The sequence below is a fragment of the Puma concolor genome, chromosome E1, assembly GCF_028749965.1.
Source record: "Puma concolor isolate L17-30 chromosome E1, mPumCon1.1.hap2, whole genome shotgun sequence".
Taxonomy (NCBI): domain Eukaryota; kingdom Metazoa; phylum Chordata; class Mammalia; order Carnivora; family Felidae; genus Puma; species Puma concolor.
Genome location: NC_141680.1, coordinates 4,548,783 through 4,566,379, shown reverse-complemented (window position 1 = coordinate 4,566,379; position 17,597 = coordinate 4,548,783). Strand labels below are relative to the sequence as shown.

The 17,597-nt window shown below is 48.7% G+C and overlaps 1 protein-coding gene across 1 annotated transcript in view; it reads right to left on the bottom strand.

The window, feature by feature from the left end:
* The window catches only part of GLP2R (glucagon like peptide 2 receptor), a 53,741-nt gene that overhangs the window by 2,020 nt on the left and 34,124 nt on the right, over positions 1-17,597 (bottom strand). The window contains exons 11-13 of the mRNA XM_086686544.1: positions 15,996-16,084; positions 8,908-9,046; positions 497-538 (exon numbers count right to left, since the gene is read on the bottom strand). Of these exons, the coding sequence (XP_086542670.1) occupies positions 497-538; positions 8,908-9,046; positions 15,996-16,084 (270 nt within the window). The remainder of the gene's footprint in view (positions 1-496; positions 539-8,907; positions 9,047-15,995; positions 16,085-17,597) is intronic.

Sequence of the window (17,597 nt, the reverse complement as noted above, 5' to 3'; positions counted from 1 at the left end):
CATTCTAGTGGGTGAAAGGGGGCCTGGAAATTCCACCAACTCCTAAAGCCGAGAGAGAACCGTCTGGCCCCTGCCCTCCTCCTTTCGAGCCCCTTTCCAATGCTTGCAATAATATTAATAAGAAAAGCCATCATAGTTACCAGGTGTGGGGCTTTTACCAGGAGCTCAGCAAGCCCAGGGCAATACTATAGGGCAGGGACAGATATTATTCCCAATGTACAGATGAGAAAACTGAGGCTCAAATAGCTACGGTGCCCTGACTGACTCAGGGTTGGGTTCTGAGCTTTTCACTCATCCCAACACCTTTTCCCACTGGTCTCAGCTGCCTCCTGCTCCCCCTGCTGGGTGCTCAGGGTACAAATTTGTCCCAACACGTGCCCGGCACTGCACCCACCCCGCCCCACGGCACCATCACACGCCCAGCCACCTCCAGCGGGGACAGCAGGAGGCCAACCCCGGCCTCACCGGAACCTGGCTGGCCGCTCCGGAGACGTACCTCTCCATTGGCAAAGCAGTACTGCAAAGCCACGAGCAATCCCTGTAACAAAGGAGGAGGCGGTGAGAGGTTTGACTCGGTCAAATGTGTCCGAGAGTGCCCTGGAAAGCCCAAGGGCCCGCCAGTCCTGGTAGCGTCCAGAAGAGGCAGACAATTACAATGCTAGCACTAAGCAGAGGTCGTCATCCGGGTTATGTTAACCTGGATTTCGTGGGGGTCTCTTCTCACTTTGACCCCCACCCCCCCCCACATCAGCCCAGATGTTCACTTAGATGCTTACAGGTGAATGACGATGGAATCCCAAAGACCCTATATTCTTCATCCAGTTGTACAAATATTGTACAAGACCGCCGTCCCACGTCTACTTGCCCGCAGTGAGCCTTGGCTAACTGTTTTGGGCCTGAATTTCATTCTTTCCTTTTGGGAGCTCACCCTCCCCTATCCCCCGGGCTTCTGGGAAGGCTGCCAGTCACGGTCCCCACGTTCCGGGATGGTCATCACCACAATAAACCAGCCCAAATGGGCACAGGGCCCAAACAGGGCCGACTGAGTTCTTTTCACTGGGAACGGAAAAAAGGGTTCAACTCTCTTCCCTGTGTTTGCCAACTGTATCCTGTCCAAGGAAGCCTGGAGATGCTCATGGGTATCTACCCAGCTGCATGGAGGGGGCCTGTCCAAGGATGATGCCAACAGAGAGACAAGCAGAGGCTGGAGATGGTAAGATTTACAATTTTTGTTGGAGTACCTGGATCCAGCTATGCCTGATGCTGAACCTGTCACTTATGTGAGATGAGAAATATCCCCTTCTCTTGTCACAACATTTGTTTTCGAAAGGTAGGTCGGGGCGCCTGGGTGGCTCAGTGGGTTGGGCGTCCAACTTCGGCTCAGGTCGTGATCTCAACGTTTGTGGGTTCGAGCCCCGCGTCGGGCTCTGGGCTGACAGCTCGGAGCCTGGAGCCTGCTTGGGATTCTGTGTCTCCCTCTCTCTCTATCCCTCCCTGACTAGTCCTCTGTCTCTCAAAAATAATAAATGTAAAAAAAAAATTAAAAAATAAAGAAAAGATCGATCATTTCATGCCAGTAATTTCTCATCACGCTTAGATAAAATAGTATCTCCTCACCACAGAAGGGACTAAAGGCGACCTGGGCTCGGTGTCTGTGTCGCTGACTTGATCTTTGTGCCCTGTTTACCCTTAACCACTGTTTTCCAGCCACACCGGCCTTCTGGTTCCCTCCAGCATCTCAAGCTAATGTATTAGTTACCTGTTGCCATATAACTTGGTGGATCAAAACAGTAAAGATTTATCGCCTCACATACTTACTATGGGCCAAGAATCTGGCAGTGGCTAAGCTGGGTATTTTGGCTCAGGGTCACCGTTCAAGTTACGGTCAAGATGTTGGATGGAGCCTTAGTCATCTGAAGGCTTGACTTGCTTCCAAGATGGCTCACACGCCTGCACGTTGGTGCCGGTGGGTGGTAGGAGGCCTCCGTCTCCCCCACAGAGCTGCTTGAATGTCCTCATGACACGGGGGCTGGCTTCCCCCAGAGTGGGGGTTGATCCAAGGGAGCAAAATGGAAACTACAACCAGTCCTGCTAACTTCCCCTCCCCCCAGCTTCCCCTGCTCCCAGCATTTTCATGATGTGGCCTTCAAAGCCACACACAACTTCATGTCCACAATACGGTCACACAGGTCAACGGGGACTCTGCGGGGCCGTGAGCACCAGGAGGAGACGATCCTTGGGGGCCATATTGGAGACTGACTAGCATGACTCATTCCTTACTGAGGTCCTTTCACACTTTCTGTCTTCTGGACCCTTCTTCTCTCAACTCTCTGCCTAACTGGCTTCTCAAAATCCAGGTCTTAGCTCAAATATCACCAGAGCTGTGGGCTCTCTCGTTTATATTCTTTGTGGCCCGAGAATTATATTGTTACTTGCCAGTCAACTTGGCTATTATCTGTCCTTCCCTGCCCCTGCCCCAGCAAGCCTCACATCTTTTCACGGCCAGATCCCCAGCACCAGAAACAAATGTCTGGCACATGAGAGGAGCTCAATCATATCCATAAAAGGAATACGTGAATGAATGAATGAGTGAATGAATGAATGAGTTGGATTTCTGTAACTTACTCCTACAGGAGTCTTGCCTTGTACGATGTCGGACGATTTCTAAAATAGGACAGGACAGTTTCCTTTCTGTTGTCTCCCTAGTCATTTGTAAAGAATTGTGGGGGCCCCTGGGTGGCTCCGTTGGTTAAGCATCTGAGTCTTGACTTCGGCTTAGGTCATGGTCTCACGGTTCATGGGTTCGAGCCCTGCCTCGGGCTCTGCGCTGACAGTGCAGAGCCTGCTTGGGATTCTCTCTCTCTCCCTATCTCTCTGTTCCTCCCCCTCTCAAAATAAATAAGTAAACATTAAAGGAAAAAAAGAATGGTGGACACAAGGGTCCCAGTAAAAACAATAGGCCACCTTCACACAGCACTTCCCTTTCCAGAACATCTCTGTTGGGGAATTCTCAGTACAGGGATACTGACTTGATATTGGAAAATTTTTCTGGATTCACTGCTCAACTGCCAGAGGTCTGGAATCAAGGCTACTCGAGCTCATGTTGGTCTCCCAGCATTTTCTGACTCCTATGCTTCCTCATGTGATAACCACCCGAGCTGAGCTCCATGCCACGGCTTCCCGCCCACCATGACATGAGGGTCTAGGGGGCCTGGACTGTGTGCCTGAAATACTGGACCTCCATACGTGTGCAGGACCCAAGCACTTGAGTGTTTATGGGAGGAACCTCGTAAAAAGCCAGGACTCACAAGCAAAGGACACATTTCCAACTGAAGAGTGAAGGTCACAGGGCAGGCTGACTCTCCCATCTCTGTTGAGAACATTTCTCTTACCCCTAGTGGCTGGTAAGGGGGGTCTGGTACTGGGAAAGGAGCTGACATTGTAAAGGAATTATAACATGTTGCCCTGGGGTGGGGGGGGGGGGAAGTTTTTATATTTTCTTATGGAAGCTAAAAGTCTAGCATGCTGGCTATCCTGATGTCACTTTGGAATCTGCCCGTCAGTGCAGGATTTTTCTTTCTCCTATGCACCCCATATTCCATGGCTATAGCTCCTAAACAGGGGCACAGTGGGACCAGTTTATCACTGTCAAACACACAAGTTCATTGGAGGCTCACAGCCGCCCGGTGCAGTTAGCAGGGCTGGTCATGCTTGCCTCTGGACATATGATATCAGAAGGGTGTCAGAATTCTCACAAATGACTTGGCTAAAATAGGATTCCACATCACAAACGTGTCCTTCATGTCTTCGGGTTCTTGGGTCACCATTTTAGGAGCCTCCTGGCGTCCAGTTAACTCTCCTTCCAGATAAAGCAAGTGAGAAGGGAGTGGTCCCACAGAAGAGACGACGCTCACTCCCAATGTGACCACCACTGGGCAGTCTTCCCAAAGATCCCTTGAAGGTGAAACTCCCTAAGAGATGGATGCTTGGGGGCGCTTAGATGGCTCTGTCGGTTGAGTTCCGACTTCGGCTCAGGTCATGATCTCACAGTCCGTGGGTTCGAGCCCCGCGTCGGGCTCTGTGCTGACAGCTCAGAGCCTGGAGCCTGCTTCCGATTCTGTGTCTCTGTCTCTTCCCGCCCCTCCCTCACTCCCTCTCTCTCTCTCTCTCCCCCTACTATATCTGTCTCTCAAAAATAGATAAACATTAAAAATTTTAAAAAAAGAAAAGAAATAAGCACTCGGAAGAGTGGAGGACCCTCCAAGCAGCTGCTAGGTTCATGCCAATTCCTGCCGATGCACTGAGATGGGACCCACCAGATTTGCTCCCGCACCTCTGCCCACCCACACTCTCACTTCTGCCTGGCCACATGGAGGGGAGCCGTGCAGGGGTGCTCAGAAGGAGGGAAGTCTCTGTGCATGCACAGACCCTCTCAGTGCGCTTCCTGCCCCAGTCTGCAGGGCCACCCTGGTTCCTCACGTCCCTCAGCAGGTGCAGGGTGAAGGGCAGAGCTCCAGCTGCAGGACCAAAGGATCCAGCGTGGTGGCCAGTGTCTACAAATGGTCCCAAATATCTCTCCCCTCCCTGTAGGCATATGCAACCGCTCACAGGAAGTGTTAGACCTGGTTTGTCCCCTCCCCTCGAATCTGGGATGGACCTTGTGACTCTTTCTGCCAGTACAACATGGTGGAAGAGATATCCTGGGATTTCCAAGCCTACACCTTAGGAGGGTTGGAAGTGTCTACTCTCTCCCTCTTAGAACGTTTGCTTTGGGGATGCTCTGAGAGGCCAGCTGCCCGGTTAGGAGATGCCCAAGATACATGGAGGAGAGCTGAAGTTCTGTGATTAAGAGCCTCCGCGGAGCCCCAGCCAACAGACCGTGTCAATGTCCAGCCACGTGAATGGGTCATTTTGGATGTTCTGACCCAACCGAGCTTTCAGATGTGCTCAGCCCCATTCAAAACTTGCATGTATCCAAAGTATCACCCTGCTGAGCCCAGGTGGCCCAGGTTATAGATTCATTAAAGATAACACGGTTCCTTGCTTTAAGCCATGAAGTTTTGGGGTAGTTTGCCACATAGCAAATGATGGCTCCCTTGCCAGATGGGTCTGATAGGCTGATTCTTTCTCAAAATCTTCCATAGCTCCCCATGGCTGTCTGGTCTTCAGACGGCCTTGAGTGTGTAAGATCCCTGGTTCGTATGACCAATCAAGGCCTCAGAAGAAGAAAGACCATCAAATACTAACTGACAGAACAGCTGTCGCTTCTTGCTTTGTTGTTGGTGTTTCTAATTTGGGATTACCTTTTTTAAAAAATTCTTTTATTTATTTTTGAGAGACAGAGACCGAGTGCAAGCAGGGGAGGGGCAGAGAGAGAGAGGAAGACACAGAATCCGAAGCAGGCTCCAGGCTCCGAGCTGTCAGCACAGAGCCCGATGCGGGGCTCGAACCCACGAATTGCAAGATCTGCCCTGAGCTGAGGTCGGATGCTTTAACAGACCAAGCCACCCAGGCGCCCCTGGGATTACCTTTTAAAGAAGATTAAACTGAACAACATAAAACCTCAAATTATTAAAGCTTAGCCATTGAAATCCCCCAAAAGATTGAAATAACTTAAACATGGTTTCATAATGAAAAAAAAAAAAAAAAAAAAAAAGGTTAGCAATGGGTCCTGTCTCAGCTCAGAGCCACAGCTCTAACAGGAGAGAGGAGCCATCATCCAGCTGCCCAGACCGCATGCCCCAGGCTGTGTCCCTGGCCTTTGGCGAGCCTGCAGTGGGCAGGCACATTCTCCCTGCTCCGTCCTGGAATCCTAGCACCTGGCTCCACCTGGTGGCAGTGGCTTTAAGACTGCGATGCAGAGGGGTGCCTCAGTGGTTCAGCTGGTTCAGCGTCCGACTTCGGCTCAGATCACGATCTCTCGTTTCATGCGTTCAAGCCCTGTGTCGGGCTCTGTGCTGACAGCTCGGAACCTGGAGCCTGTTTCGGATTCTGTGTCTCCCTCTCTTTCTGCCCCTAGCCCACTCACACTCTGTCTCTGTCTCTGAAAAATGAATAAACCTTAAAAAAATTAAAAAAAAAAAAGACTGATGCAGGGATTGGGGGGGCATCTGAACCTGACATCAAGCCTCTCAAGTGAAATTTCCATTATTGTACTTTTCAACTCCGGAATTTTTCCAGATTGGTTCTTTTTATATATATATATATATAATTTTTTATTATTAAAAAAATTTTTTTAACGTTTATTCATTTTTGAGAGACAGAGTTAGAGTGCGAGTGGGGGAGGGGCAGAGGGAGAGGGAGACACAGAATCCGAAGCAGGCTCCAGGCTCTGAGCTGTCAGCACAGAGCCCGACGCAGGACTCAAACCCACAGACTGTGAGATCATGACCCGAGCGGAGATCAAGAGTCAGACACTCCCTCGACTGCGCCACCCAGGCGCCCCCAGATTGGTTCTTATCTTATCATTTCTCTCTCTGTGCTGAGATTTCCTGATCGATACATCTTTGTCATCATACATACATTTACTTCCTTAAACATGGTTTCTTCCAATCCTTTGAACATATATTTTTTAAAGATTCTATTTTTAATTAATCGCTAGCCCCAACGTGGGGCTCAAACGCACAACCCTGAGACTGAGAGTTGCATGCTCTACGAACTGAGCCAGCCAGTCACCCCCGAACATATTTATAATAGCTTCTTTGAAGTCTTTGTCTAAGAGAATTCTCAGCGAGTTGCTATGGACTGATTTTCTTTTCCCTGAGTACGTGTCATACTTTCCTGTTTCCATACTTTCCTTTTTGTGTTCAAAACTGGAAGTTTTAGATCATATATTGTAGCAGCTCAGGAATCTGGTTCCCTACTCCCCACTCCCTGGGTGGTTGCTGGTGTTTTGTTTGTTTAGTAATTTGCCTGGACCGCCAGTTCTGTGACATCTTTCTCCCCTGGGGCACACAGCCACTGATGTCTGTGCCCCTTTCAAAAACTTTTGGTTTTGTGTGTAAGCCTGGCCTCCTGGCCCCGACTACTCACTGATTGGTCAGAAGTTGTGCTCACCCACCTTAAGCCAAGAAAGCTTCCACACCCTTTGACAACGGATCTGTGCGTGGCCTGGGGGGCCAGTTCCAAGTTTAGACGGTTTATAAGTCTTCGGTGGCTTTTATTTTCCACCTCCTGTGTCTACTGTGTGTGTGTTGGGGGGAACTCAGCCAGCAACGTGTCGATATCCTCTCTGGTCTCTCCCGAGTGTGTGTGCAACCTTGTCCATGTACACAAGCCTCCAGCCCCCCAGAGAGATATGTAGAAGCTGATCAAGGCTCATGACAGCTGTCTCATTCCTCAGAGCCCCCTATTAGAATTCTGGCTAGCTCACCAGGCTGTTTCTCGTCCCAGTTAGGACCACCATGTCAGCCTATGACATTGTCATTCCTCGATCGTTTGCCACTGAGATCACTGCTGTATCTGACAATGGCCAGGGGTGTGGGCTTTTTCCGCTTTCCGACTGATCTACACTGGGTCAGCCCCTCTCTGCAGTGAAGTTCCTTACTGACAGAGACGAGGTCGGAGAACAAACACACTCGAGGCTAAACCAACAGACCCCACTGTTCTCACTCAGCTTCAGTCATTTTTCTTGAGTAAACCCTTCCCAACCTTTTGTATGCCTTTGGCTGGATTCCACGGTGCTCCAATTTTATTGTTGCTTTTGGGGGAGGGTATGTGCCACGAGCCTCTCTTCTCCATTCCAGAAGTCCTGCCCTATATTAGCATTTTAGAATGATTAGTCCTGAGGTTACCACTCTATGGGACCTCTGCTGCCAACACTACTTATGGCGGTCACTTGCATTCATGGCCTTGGCTACCGAGCCATGCCTCTCAGTATCGGTGCCCCGTGTGGTCTCCTCCCCTTCAGTCCAGGCTGGGTCTGGGATTTGCTTTAAATGTTAAAACGCACTGGAAGTATCACTGCTAAGTGTCAGGCTTAGGCATATAAAAGGCCTGGAAGTCCCTGTTTTTGTGCCCTTGGGAGCCCTGAACTGCCATGTAAGAAGTTCCAGCTTTCCTGCAAGGAGGACCACGGAAAAAGAACATGTAGTGAGAGAGAAGCCCTAAGACAATACGGAACTGAGGAATGTAGCTGGCAGTGAGAAATGAAGCCCCAGAAATTCGACCCAAATGAAGCCACTCCAGCCACGTGAGCCTTCCCAGTTCAGGCACCAGACATATGAGTGGTGAAGCATCTTGGAAGTTCCAGCCCCGGGAGGCAGGCACGCATGGAGCAGAGGTGAGCCATCCCAACTGTGCCCCACCTGGAATCCTGGTCCCCAGAATAATGAGAAATAATAAAAATCATCACTGTTGTGAGCTACGGGGTAATGAATAGCCCATTTAAGGAATGGATACCCAAAATATCCAGGTGAAGGAACCACGGCTGGCCTTTGGCTCTTGTTTCAGCCCCATCTGACACATCTTGACATGTCTGTCTAGGTTCAAGAGCCTCCTGGTCTCAACTCACTGGCTCCTACCAAGTGGTGTTACATTCTGAGTGTGCCACCCGAAGCATAAACAACATTCGTTTCGTACGGTGCCCTGCGGAGAATCCAGCAAAAATAGACACTTAATGAAAGGCTTCGCGTTGATACTCACGGTTAATATGGTTGTGAGATACACCAACTCTTACCGCCCAGGAAACAGAGCACTTTTCGCTTCTTAGTCACTGAGTCATGCTGGCAGGATCAAGGCAATGCTTTTGGTCCGCCCACTCTTCTAGTGCCAAAGGCCCTCTCATAGAGCCCGCTGGCACTACGGCTTCATTTACATCCGTGGGCTTTCTCAATTCTGAGACTGCTGGGGTCAAGAGCATTTTGTTTTCACCACAGCACAGGAATCCTGGTTCAGACACCTACTTACATGGAAGGAGCTCAGAGTCAACTGAATGAAGAGTCGTATAAGTTTTGAAAATCCTTCGACTTGATCGTCAGTGATGAAAGAGAAGAGAATCTCGTGAACGCCCAACAAAGGAATGAGGACCAGCGTTGACTTTGCCAATCTGCAAATGAAAACCAACAACACTGTCACGAGGACCACATTGGGAAGAGGCAACGTTTCCCGCTCTTTGTGTGTGACTTTATGGTAGCTCTTATGCTACTGATAAATAGTTGACCTTCCAGTTTGTCTCCTTGGCTACACATGGGATGTCTTGAGGGCCAGTGTGGTCTTGGTTACTGACGAAACCCTCCACCTGACTCGTGGCCAGATGTTCAGAAAACAAACATGAATTGAGGGAATGGATGAAAGGATGGATGAATTCTCCTATATAGATTATGATGAGTCTATCATCATCTATAAACATCAGATTAAGTTTTGCCTGATGGATAGATTTCCACGTGCATGGCTGTCACCTTGGGACACTACAGCACTACCACATTTGACAGATTTCCTATTACCCGATTACCTGGCTAGCAGGTGCCTCTATTCCTTTCTCTATTCAGGACTTCGAACGTCAGTGCTTTACTGAACCTGAGAAGGGAAAGAAACTGACATGTCTGGGGTCCCATAGCTACTAAGTGACAAATCCAGGCCTGGAAGTAAGATTTCTGACTTCACACTCACACCCTTCACATTCCATGGAGGGCTTGACCGTTAGCCTCCACGCTGCCCTTCAGCCCCAAGACGGCAAGGGCTGCAGGAAATGAGAGACTGATCCTCCTCATAAAAAGTGCTGTGTGGAAGCTCCTGTTGTATATACTCTACGTAAAAAAGACAAACATTCCTTTGTACCACCCACGTGCAAAGTGCACAGCTGGGGCCCAAACATTCCATACCGCATACCGGTGGTTCCCAAACATGGTTTACCATTAGAATTCCTTAAGGAACTTAAAAAGGTAGATGATAGATGGATGGATGGATGGATGGATGGATGGATGGATAGATAGATGGATAGACAGACAGATAGATAGATAGGTGGATAGACAGATAGATGGTAGATAGATAAATGGATAGATACATTGAAGATAGGAAGATAGATAAATGGATGGATGGATAGATAGATAGATAGATAGATAGATAATAGATAGAGCCAGCTAGCTTCCTAGGCCCCGGTATCGACCTCCTGAGTCAAAACCTCTGGATGTCCGGTCCTGGGAATGTGAATTTTTAAGGCATTCCTCATGGGATTCTGATAAGCAGCCACATTTGGGAACAACTGCTTTTCAGTACTGAGATTAATTTAAAACTAACTACATTAGCAAAAGTGACTCATATGCAGGGTACAAACAGAGCTACTGTCTTGTATATACACATTGGAAAAAAAGAGTTTCATCGTAATGACTTTTAGCCCGAATCACTTGTCTTAAAGGGCCAGCCTTGGAGAAATCTCTCCCCTGCCGAAGGCCGTGGACTTAAAGATGTTGGAGTGTCAGCAGCTCCTGGGCAGTATCCTCAGGAAGGTTTAACTGTGCCCAAGAGAAAGTGCTTGGTATGGATCCTGTACCCGTGAGAGCCATTCAAGTGTAATGCTATCAAGGAAACAAGAAAACCCTCACCTTTGTGCCCCGAAACGACCTAAAGCCCATTAAAGAGCAGAGGGGACGCCCCCCGGGCCCGTGGTCAAGAGATATTTGTGTTTTAATTTCCAGGAGTATTTTTAAAATGCTTGGGTCAGACAATGGCGAAATGGTGGCCACAGGGTGTATTCTTCCTGCAGACGGACGGTTTTTACTTATGCGAAGAGGGTGATTTTTGTCATCGGAGCCATCTTTAAGTAATAAGTAAGGAGAGTTTGAGCAGAGGTCCAGATTTCCGGCTTCTTTTGAAAAGCGGGAGAAGCTGGCTCTACGGGGCCCGAATTCTTGCTTGGTGACCGTCGGCTCCGGCCTGAGGGTGGCTGTTTCTTTCTAGAGGGAACATGTGTTCCAGGACACGCAGCCGGTCTGCCCCACTCACCCACAGTTCCTCGCCTGGGCCCCGAAAGTGTCTCAGTTTGCCACCCTCGCTCCGGTCATCTGGGTTTCGAGGACACATACTTACATACTGAGTGCAGATCCGCGTCTCACTCTCAAATCATTCTCGGGGCCTCGCTATGCCATTACGTGCTTTGAATAAGCTCCTTATTTTGGAATAATCTTGGATGTGTGGAAAAGTAGCAAAAATAGTACAGAGAGTGCCCACATACAACTTCACTGTTTCCACTAATGTTAGTCTTGTATTAACCACAGCCCATTTGTCCAACATTGGTATGTGACTAACAACTATACATCCGGATTCCATTCGGGTTTCACCAATTTTTCCCACGGATGTCCTCTGCACGTGCCAGAATCCTGCATTTAGTATGGGATGATCTTTTAAAAAATGACATCTTTTTTATGAGGTTTTGGTAATGACCAGATCCATGGATGTCAAGGGATTTCCCATTCCTCACCTTGCTCTGACTTCTGCTTAGACAGAACCCCGTGTATGTCCTTGGTCGAATGGAAATCCATAAATGTCTTTCGCCGTTTACGCTTGTGAACCGTATTTATGCTTATTTTTTCATCTACGGCCAATTGTTTATTTAAATTGTTTGGCTTATTGCAGTCCGTTAGCCATCCAACAAATATTTATTGAGCATGAGTCAGCGCAGTGAGAGAGGAAGAGTCGCCATCAAAGAGAGCACAGGCCAGCATCTGGGCCTGGGTTCAAATCCCGGCACCGTCAGTGACTGGCCATGTAGCTTTGGGCAGACTATTTCACCTCTCGTCTGTAAAAACAAGGGTTCTACGGCTGATAATAAGAAGTGTTGAAACCATAATAAGATATTATTTATTAATAATAATACAGTCATTTTAAAAGACGAGATGACATGTAAGCCCTCAAAATCATGGTATCTGACACTCTCAGAGAGAGGAACCTTGTTGCACTGTTGCTGGGAATGCAAACTGGTACAGCCACTCTGGAAAACGGTGTGGAGGGTCCTCAACAAATTAAAAACCGAGCTACCCTACGAGCCAGCAATTGCACTAGTAGGTATTTATCCAAGGGTACAAAAATGCTGATTCGAAGGGGCACATGCACGCCGATATTTATAGCAGCGCTATTGACAATAGTCAAAGGATGGAAGGAGCCCAAGTGTCCATTGACTGATGAATGGATAAAGAAAACGTGGTGTATACATACAATGGAATACTACTCGGCGATCAAAAACAATGAAATCTTGCCATTTGCAACAACATGGATGGAACTAGAGTGTATTCTGCTAAGCGAAATGATTTCACGCATATGTGGAATTTGAGACAAGATAGCTGAACACAAGGGAAGGGAAGCAAAAATAAGGTAAAAACACAGAGGGAGACAAACCATAAGAGACTCTAAAATACAGAGAACAAACTGTATTTTTGTTGCTGAGGGGGTGTTGGGTGGGGGGACGGGCTAAATGGGGGATGGGCATTAGGGGGACGCTTGTTGGGATGAGCACCGGGTATTATATATAGGGGATGAATCACTAAATTCTATTCCTGAAGCCATTATTAAACTAAATGTTAACCAACTTGGATTTAAATTTAAAAAAATAAAGAAGCCATCCCTGCCCTGGGGTGCCTTTGTAGCCTCAATGATCAATTTTACTTCCATTTGTGACTTTTTTTTTTTGTCTTTTGTTGCCTGCTAGAAAGTCTTTTAAGAGAGGGCTCTGGGGTCCAGCAGGTTAAGAAATAATTCTCCTTTATAAATTCGTCAAGAGCTCTGCCCACACACCACACACAGAGTTAAGACGGGTCCTCCAGGGGGACAGTCGCCTGAAGGCTGGGAGCCACACAGATCAGAGACCTCACTGATCGTCGGCAGGTGTCTGTCCACATTCAGGGGGCCTGGGTCAGCTCTCCCGCTCCGGGCCAGGCAGGGGGACCCCGTAACGTTCCTCTGCCTGAATGGTGGGAGCCCAGAGACAGAGCTAGGACTACAAAAGTTCCTCCACCTCCTAGCCACTTGTCTTTTTGGCAAGACCTAAATATATTTAATTTAAACCTTCCTAAAATATACTCCTGGAGGGGGGCCAAATCTCGAGAGCCACGTTCTGAAAGTTCTCAAAATCTGGGAGAGGTGGAGGCAGACCCGTTTCTACCAGAGTTTGGACAAAATGCCCTGGGTCCCTCTGCCTCTTCCTCCCCACCCTGGCAGAGGACGACAAAAGAAAACAAAGCTGGAGGGGGACCTGGAGGGGGAGGGGGAGACCCCTCCAATGTAGGAAGAGGGCAGTGTGAGCTGGGGGTGCTGATGACCCACCGTGGGTGATGGAACTTAGAAATGAGGGTGTTAGCGCTGTTGGGAGAGAAAAATGGGCAATTGCCTCATCGACGTTGGAGGATTCTCCAGCCCAGGCGGTAAAGTAAGGTGGCCCGGTGTGCCCTGAGAGACAGGGCCTGGATTTTTGCTCATTAAGGAGCACAAGCTACTTAATTGTACTGTACTCTGCACGGACACAGGGTAAGTAAAGAGAAATTGATGGCCAACCAAAATGATGGAGAAAATCACTGAGAAGTGAGAAGTCCCCTGGACTTACCCAGCCCTACACGTGGAGACCCTGGGGAATGAACCCTGCTCTCGCCAGGCAGGTGGCTGTGCCAGGCAAGGGTGGCTGCTCACAGTGAGTGATCCTTCCCACCGACCACCCTACTCACGCCGGTGAGACTCTGGTGACCGTTTTGGATTTCTGGATCGTTTGTTGCCAATGGAGCTAGGAGTGCCAGCACCAGAAGGAGGTTTCAGCCCACCCCTGCCTTCCACGGTCTCTTAAGATTGAACAGTTGTAGAGTCCGGTTTATGTATCTGTCTCTTGTGAGTTCAGTTGGTGTGTGAGTCGGCCCTCTAAAGTCTCAGCCACGTGGGGACACTGATAGGTCCCCAGCTCAGCCGCCAGGTGGTACCGCTCAACTTGCCAAGGTGAGGTGGCTCACCCTGGGGGGGCCTCCAGGTGGCCCTGCACCCAGGTTCCTCTTTTCAAGCTTTATCCTTGACCGAGAGTTGGGAAAGGAAAAGAGAACCTTCCAGATAGATTGTGTATGTCAGACAGGTTATCCCTTCTTCCCCCAAAATAGCTGTCCTGAATCATGGCTTGGCCATGAGGGTCTCCCCGGTATCTTGATTTACGATTCCCTAGATCACTGGTTCCCAATCGGTCATGTACGCTTCAAGGATATTCAAGACAATCCATTTGGTATTAGGAGAAAATATAAGAAGGAAAGATAAAGGGAGTTCTGTGTGCTAATATTTAATCTATCTTTTATAATTTTCTCTCTTTTTTGTGTTTTATAATGTCCGTATTAGTTCAGCAGACCATGTGTACGTATGATGAGAGGCATGCTCAAAATTTCTTTACTGAAAAAGATGCATGATCAGGAAAGTTTAGAGACCGCCATCTTGGATAACTCCAAAGGAGACCTTGCAAAAAGGGGTATTGAGGCTGCTTAGAAACACATCTGCCACGGCCCCACCAGAAAATTCCACGCATTATTTCACTAGGGCATCTGAGGCAGAGGTCCTGCACTCTGTGTATCAAAATCTCTTGGGGAGCTCCATAAGGAGTCCACATGGCGGGGGGGGGGGGGGGCATGTCGCACTTACTGAGTCCGAATATCCAGTGGGGAGACTCACGAGTCTATCCTTTAGGCTCGCTGTCAGGTGACACAAGCAGCCAGAATGGAAAGTTACTGCAGGGGCACTGTGGGTCTGGAGCACGGGGAGAGCCCCAGTGGTACATGGTGGGCTTTGGGGCCACCAAATAGCAGGGTGCAGGCTCTCAGTCTGCATGGAGAGTGGTGTCTTGGGATCTGTCTGCTCCCTGATCTGTCTGTGGGGAACGATGTTCTCTTTCCAGTTTCCCAGATGCCCCAGTGTCCCTGGCACCTGGTTGGTGAGAGGGCTGCCCTCCCTGAATGGACCCTCAGTGGGCGGACTAGAACAGCTCTGACTATGCTTTCGGACCTCCACCCTCACAGAACAGTTGGAGGCTGAGCCTTGGGAAAGGGCCAAAGAAACTTTGAGCCACTTAGAGTCTCCACCAGAGGCGCCAAGAGAGTCGGCGTGGCTCTGTGTTGTCCAAGCCAGCCCAAGTACTCTGGGGATAAGGGTGTTTGCAAAATATTTGGGCCAATTATAGCATATATTTTGCCAGTGTGGAACCATGCGTGTTTACCCTTCGGGACCTCCTGGAAGAAGGGTTTTAAGCAGATAGGACTTGGGGTCTGGATCCTGGGCAAACACCACTCACCACATCTGATTAGACTGAGAACCCACATCTATGACCTTCTTCGGTCCTCCCAACAGGCAAGAGATGGGTCTCATGTGACATTCCCATTCTCCACACCAGAAATCAGACCCAGAGAGGCCAAGTGACTTGCCCAAGGTCACTCAGAGAATCCGGAGCCGTGGCCAGCACCAGCCTCCCTGATGCACGTTCACGCCAATATACTAGTCCTTGGGGTTGGAACGTGTGGTCTTTGCAGACCGGGTCTGCATAGTACCTTTCTTCTGTTCCAAGCTCAGTGCCAGGCACATGGTAGGCGTTCATTAAATGTTTGTCAGCTAAACAGGAAAACCACCTTCCCAGCACGTGTGGGTCAGACCCGATTCTAGCCTTAGAGAGAAACAGAGCTCTGGCTGTCCCCACTCACATCTCTGCCTGTGACCTGCCACGGGGACTAAAATCCTTACCATTAGAGCCCCTCCTTTGGCTCACCCAAATGGCTCAACCACCCATTCTTAGGGGCATTTTAAGCTTCCTGCTACGGGAAATGTGTACCCTTGACTACTCGCTTCATTTCCACGGGGCCAGAAGGTCCTTATCAGTGGCAAAAACCCCACACGACACCACGACACCTTTTAAGAGGGTCTCTTCCAGATACTCTTATCTTAGGAGATAGACATACTGATGTAACTCATGCCCCTCTTCCCAGAGCATTAACCAGGACAGCCCGAAGGGGTCAAAATAATCTTGGACCATTGGGTACTGACCTCAGGCCACTCACCTGTATTTATAATCTCTGAAGCACATTTGATGGGCTTTGAGCTTAGAAATGAGAAGCTTGACAATTTTCAGGAAGATGAAGAAATTGACCTTGGGGGGCAAAAAAAGCAGATATGGGTAAATACGTGATGGAGTCCATGTGGTTATGAATATCAAGGTCATCTGGGGCCTGGCCATTGGATCCTTATCCAGATAAACCAGGGGAAACTTGGCAATTGACCATTCAGGTAGTATGTGCCTGTGGTCATCCACACTCTTCCTAGGGCCATCTTGATACATCCATAGATTATTTTATTTAATCCTTATAAGAATCCTCTGAGGAAACCACACTATTTTTATGTTGTGATACAATGAGAAAACAGAGGCACAGAGGAACAATTACAATTACCAAGTTCGCACAGCAGGTAAGTGATGGAGCTGGTACTTACACACAGCTTTACCCGATAATTACCTTTCCTTCCGTGAAACAGAAAACTCACTGCCTCCCTTCTGTAAAGAACTCCAGCCCTATTGGTATCTAACCTGAGATCTTGTTGCTGCCATGGAATTTATTGGAAAGTACATGTTCCCCACTCCCTAGACTATATTCCACACCTGTCATGGGTTGGGAAAGTTCATCCCTTTGTTGTCAGCCTTGGTAGAGATTTTTAACTATGTGTGCCAATTCTTCAACACTGCTCCCTTCAAAAGGCAGAGTCTAATTTCTCCCTTCCCTCTGGTACGTGAGCTAGACTTAGCTGTGTGCATCTAATAAAAAGAATATGGAGGAAGGGATGCTATGTGACTTCTGAAGTTAGGTCCTCAGGAGCATGGTATCCACCTGGTTCTGTCTCTCTTGCTCTCTCTTTCCCTCTGGGGAAAGTTAACCGCCATGTTGTGAGGACACTTCAGCAGGCTGTGGAGAAACCCACATGGCAGAACTGAGTCTTCCTACCAACAACCAGCACCGCTTACCAACCATGTGTATGAGCCACTGGGAAGCTGATTCTCCAGCCCCAGTCAAGCCATCTGATGGCCACAGCCCTGGCCAACACCTTGACAGCAACCACGTGAGACATTGTGGGGCTCTTGAAGAGGTAGAAGGCAAATATTTGAGTGTGGGTAGGGCTTGAAGAATGAGAACAAGAACTGTGAAAAGTGAGGCTGGAGTAGGGGTGGAGAACCAGCTCCTGCACAGTCTTCTCAAGGTTAGAGGAAGGAGTTTAGGTTTTCTTCTGAGAGCAATGGAAAGCCGGTGATGAATCTCAAGCAGGTAAGTTACCCGATGAGATTTATATTTCTGAACTTCAGAAAGATCATTTTAGAAGCTGTGGGAAGAATGGATTAGATGAAGGCAAAATCAGAGGAGGGGAGACTAACGGAGAATCAGAGGAGGGGACACTAATCAGAGGAAGATGATGGAGAGATGAGGTAAAGCCACAGCCATGGTGCATCAGTGATGGGAAGTAGGAGAGGGATTCGAACTTTCTAAGGAGTTTGAGTCAAATGGCCTTTGTTAGTGGTTGGATGTGAGGTCAGAGATGACCCCAACATTTCTCGGCTGATCTCAGATGTACAGTATTACCATTCACTGAGAATAAGCACATGGAAGAAGAAGAACGGT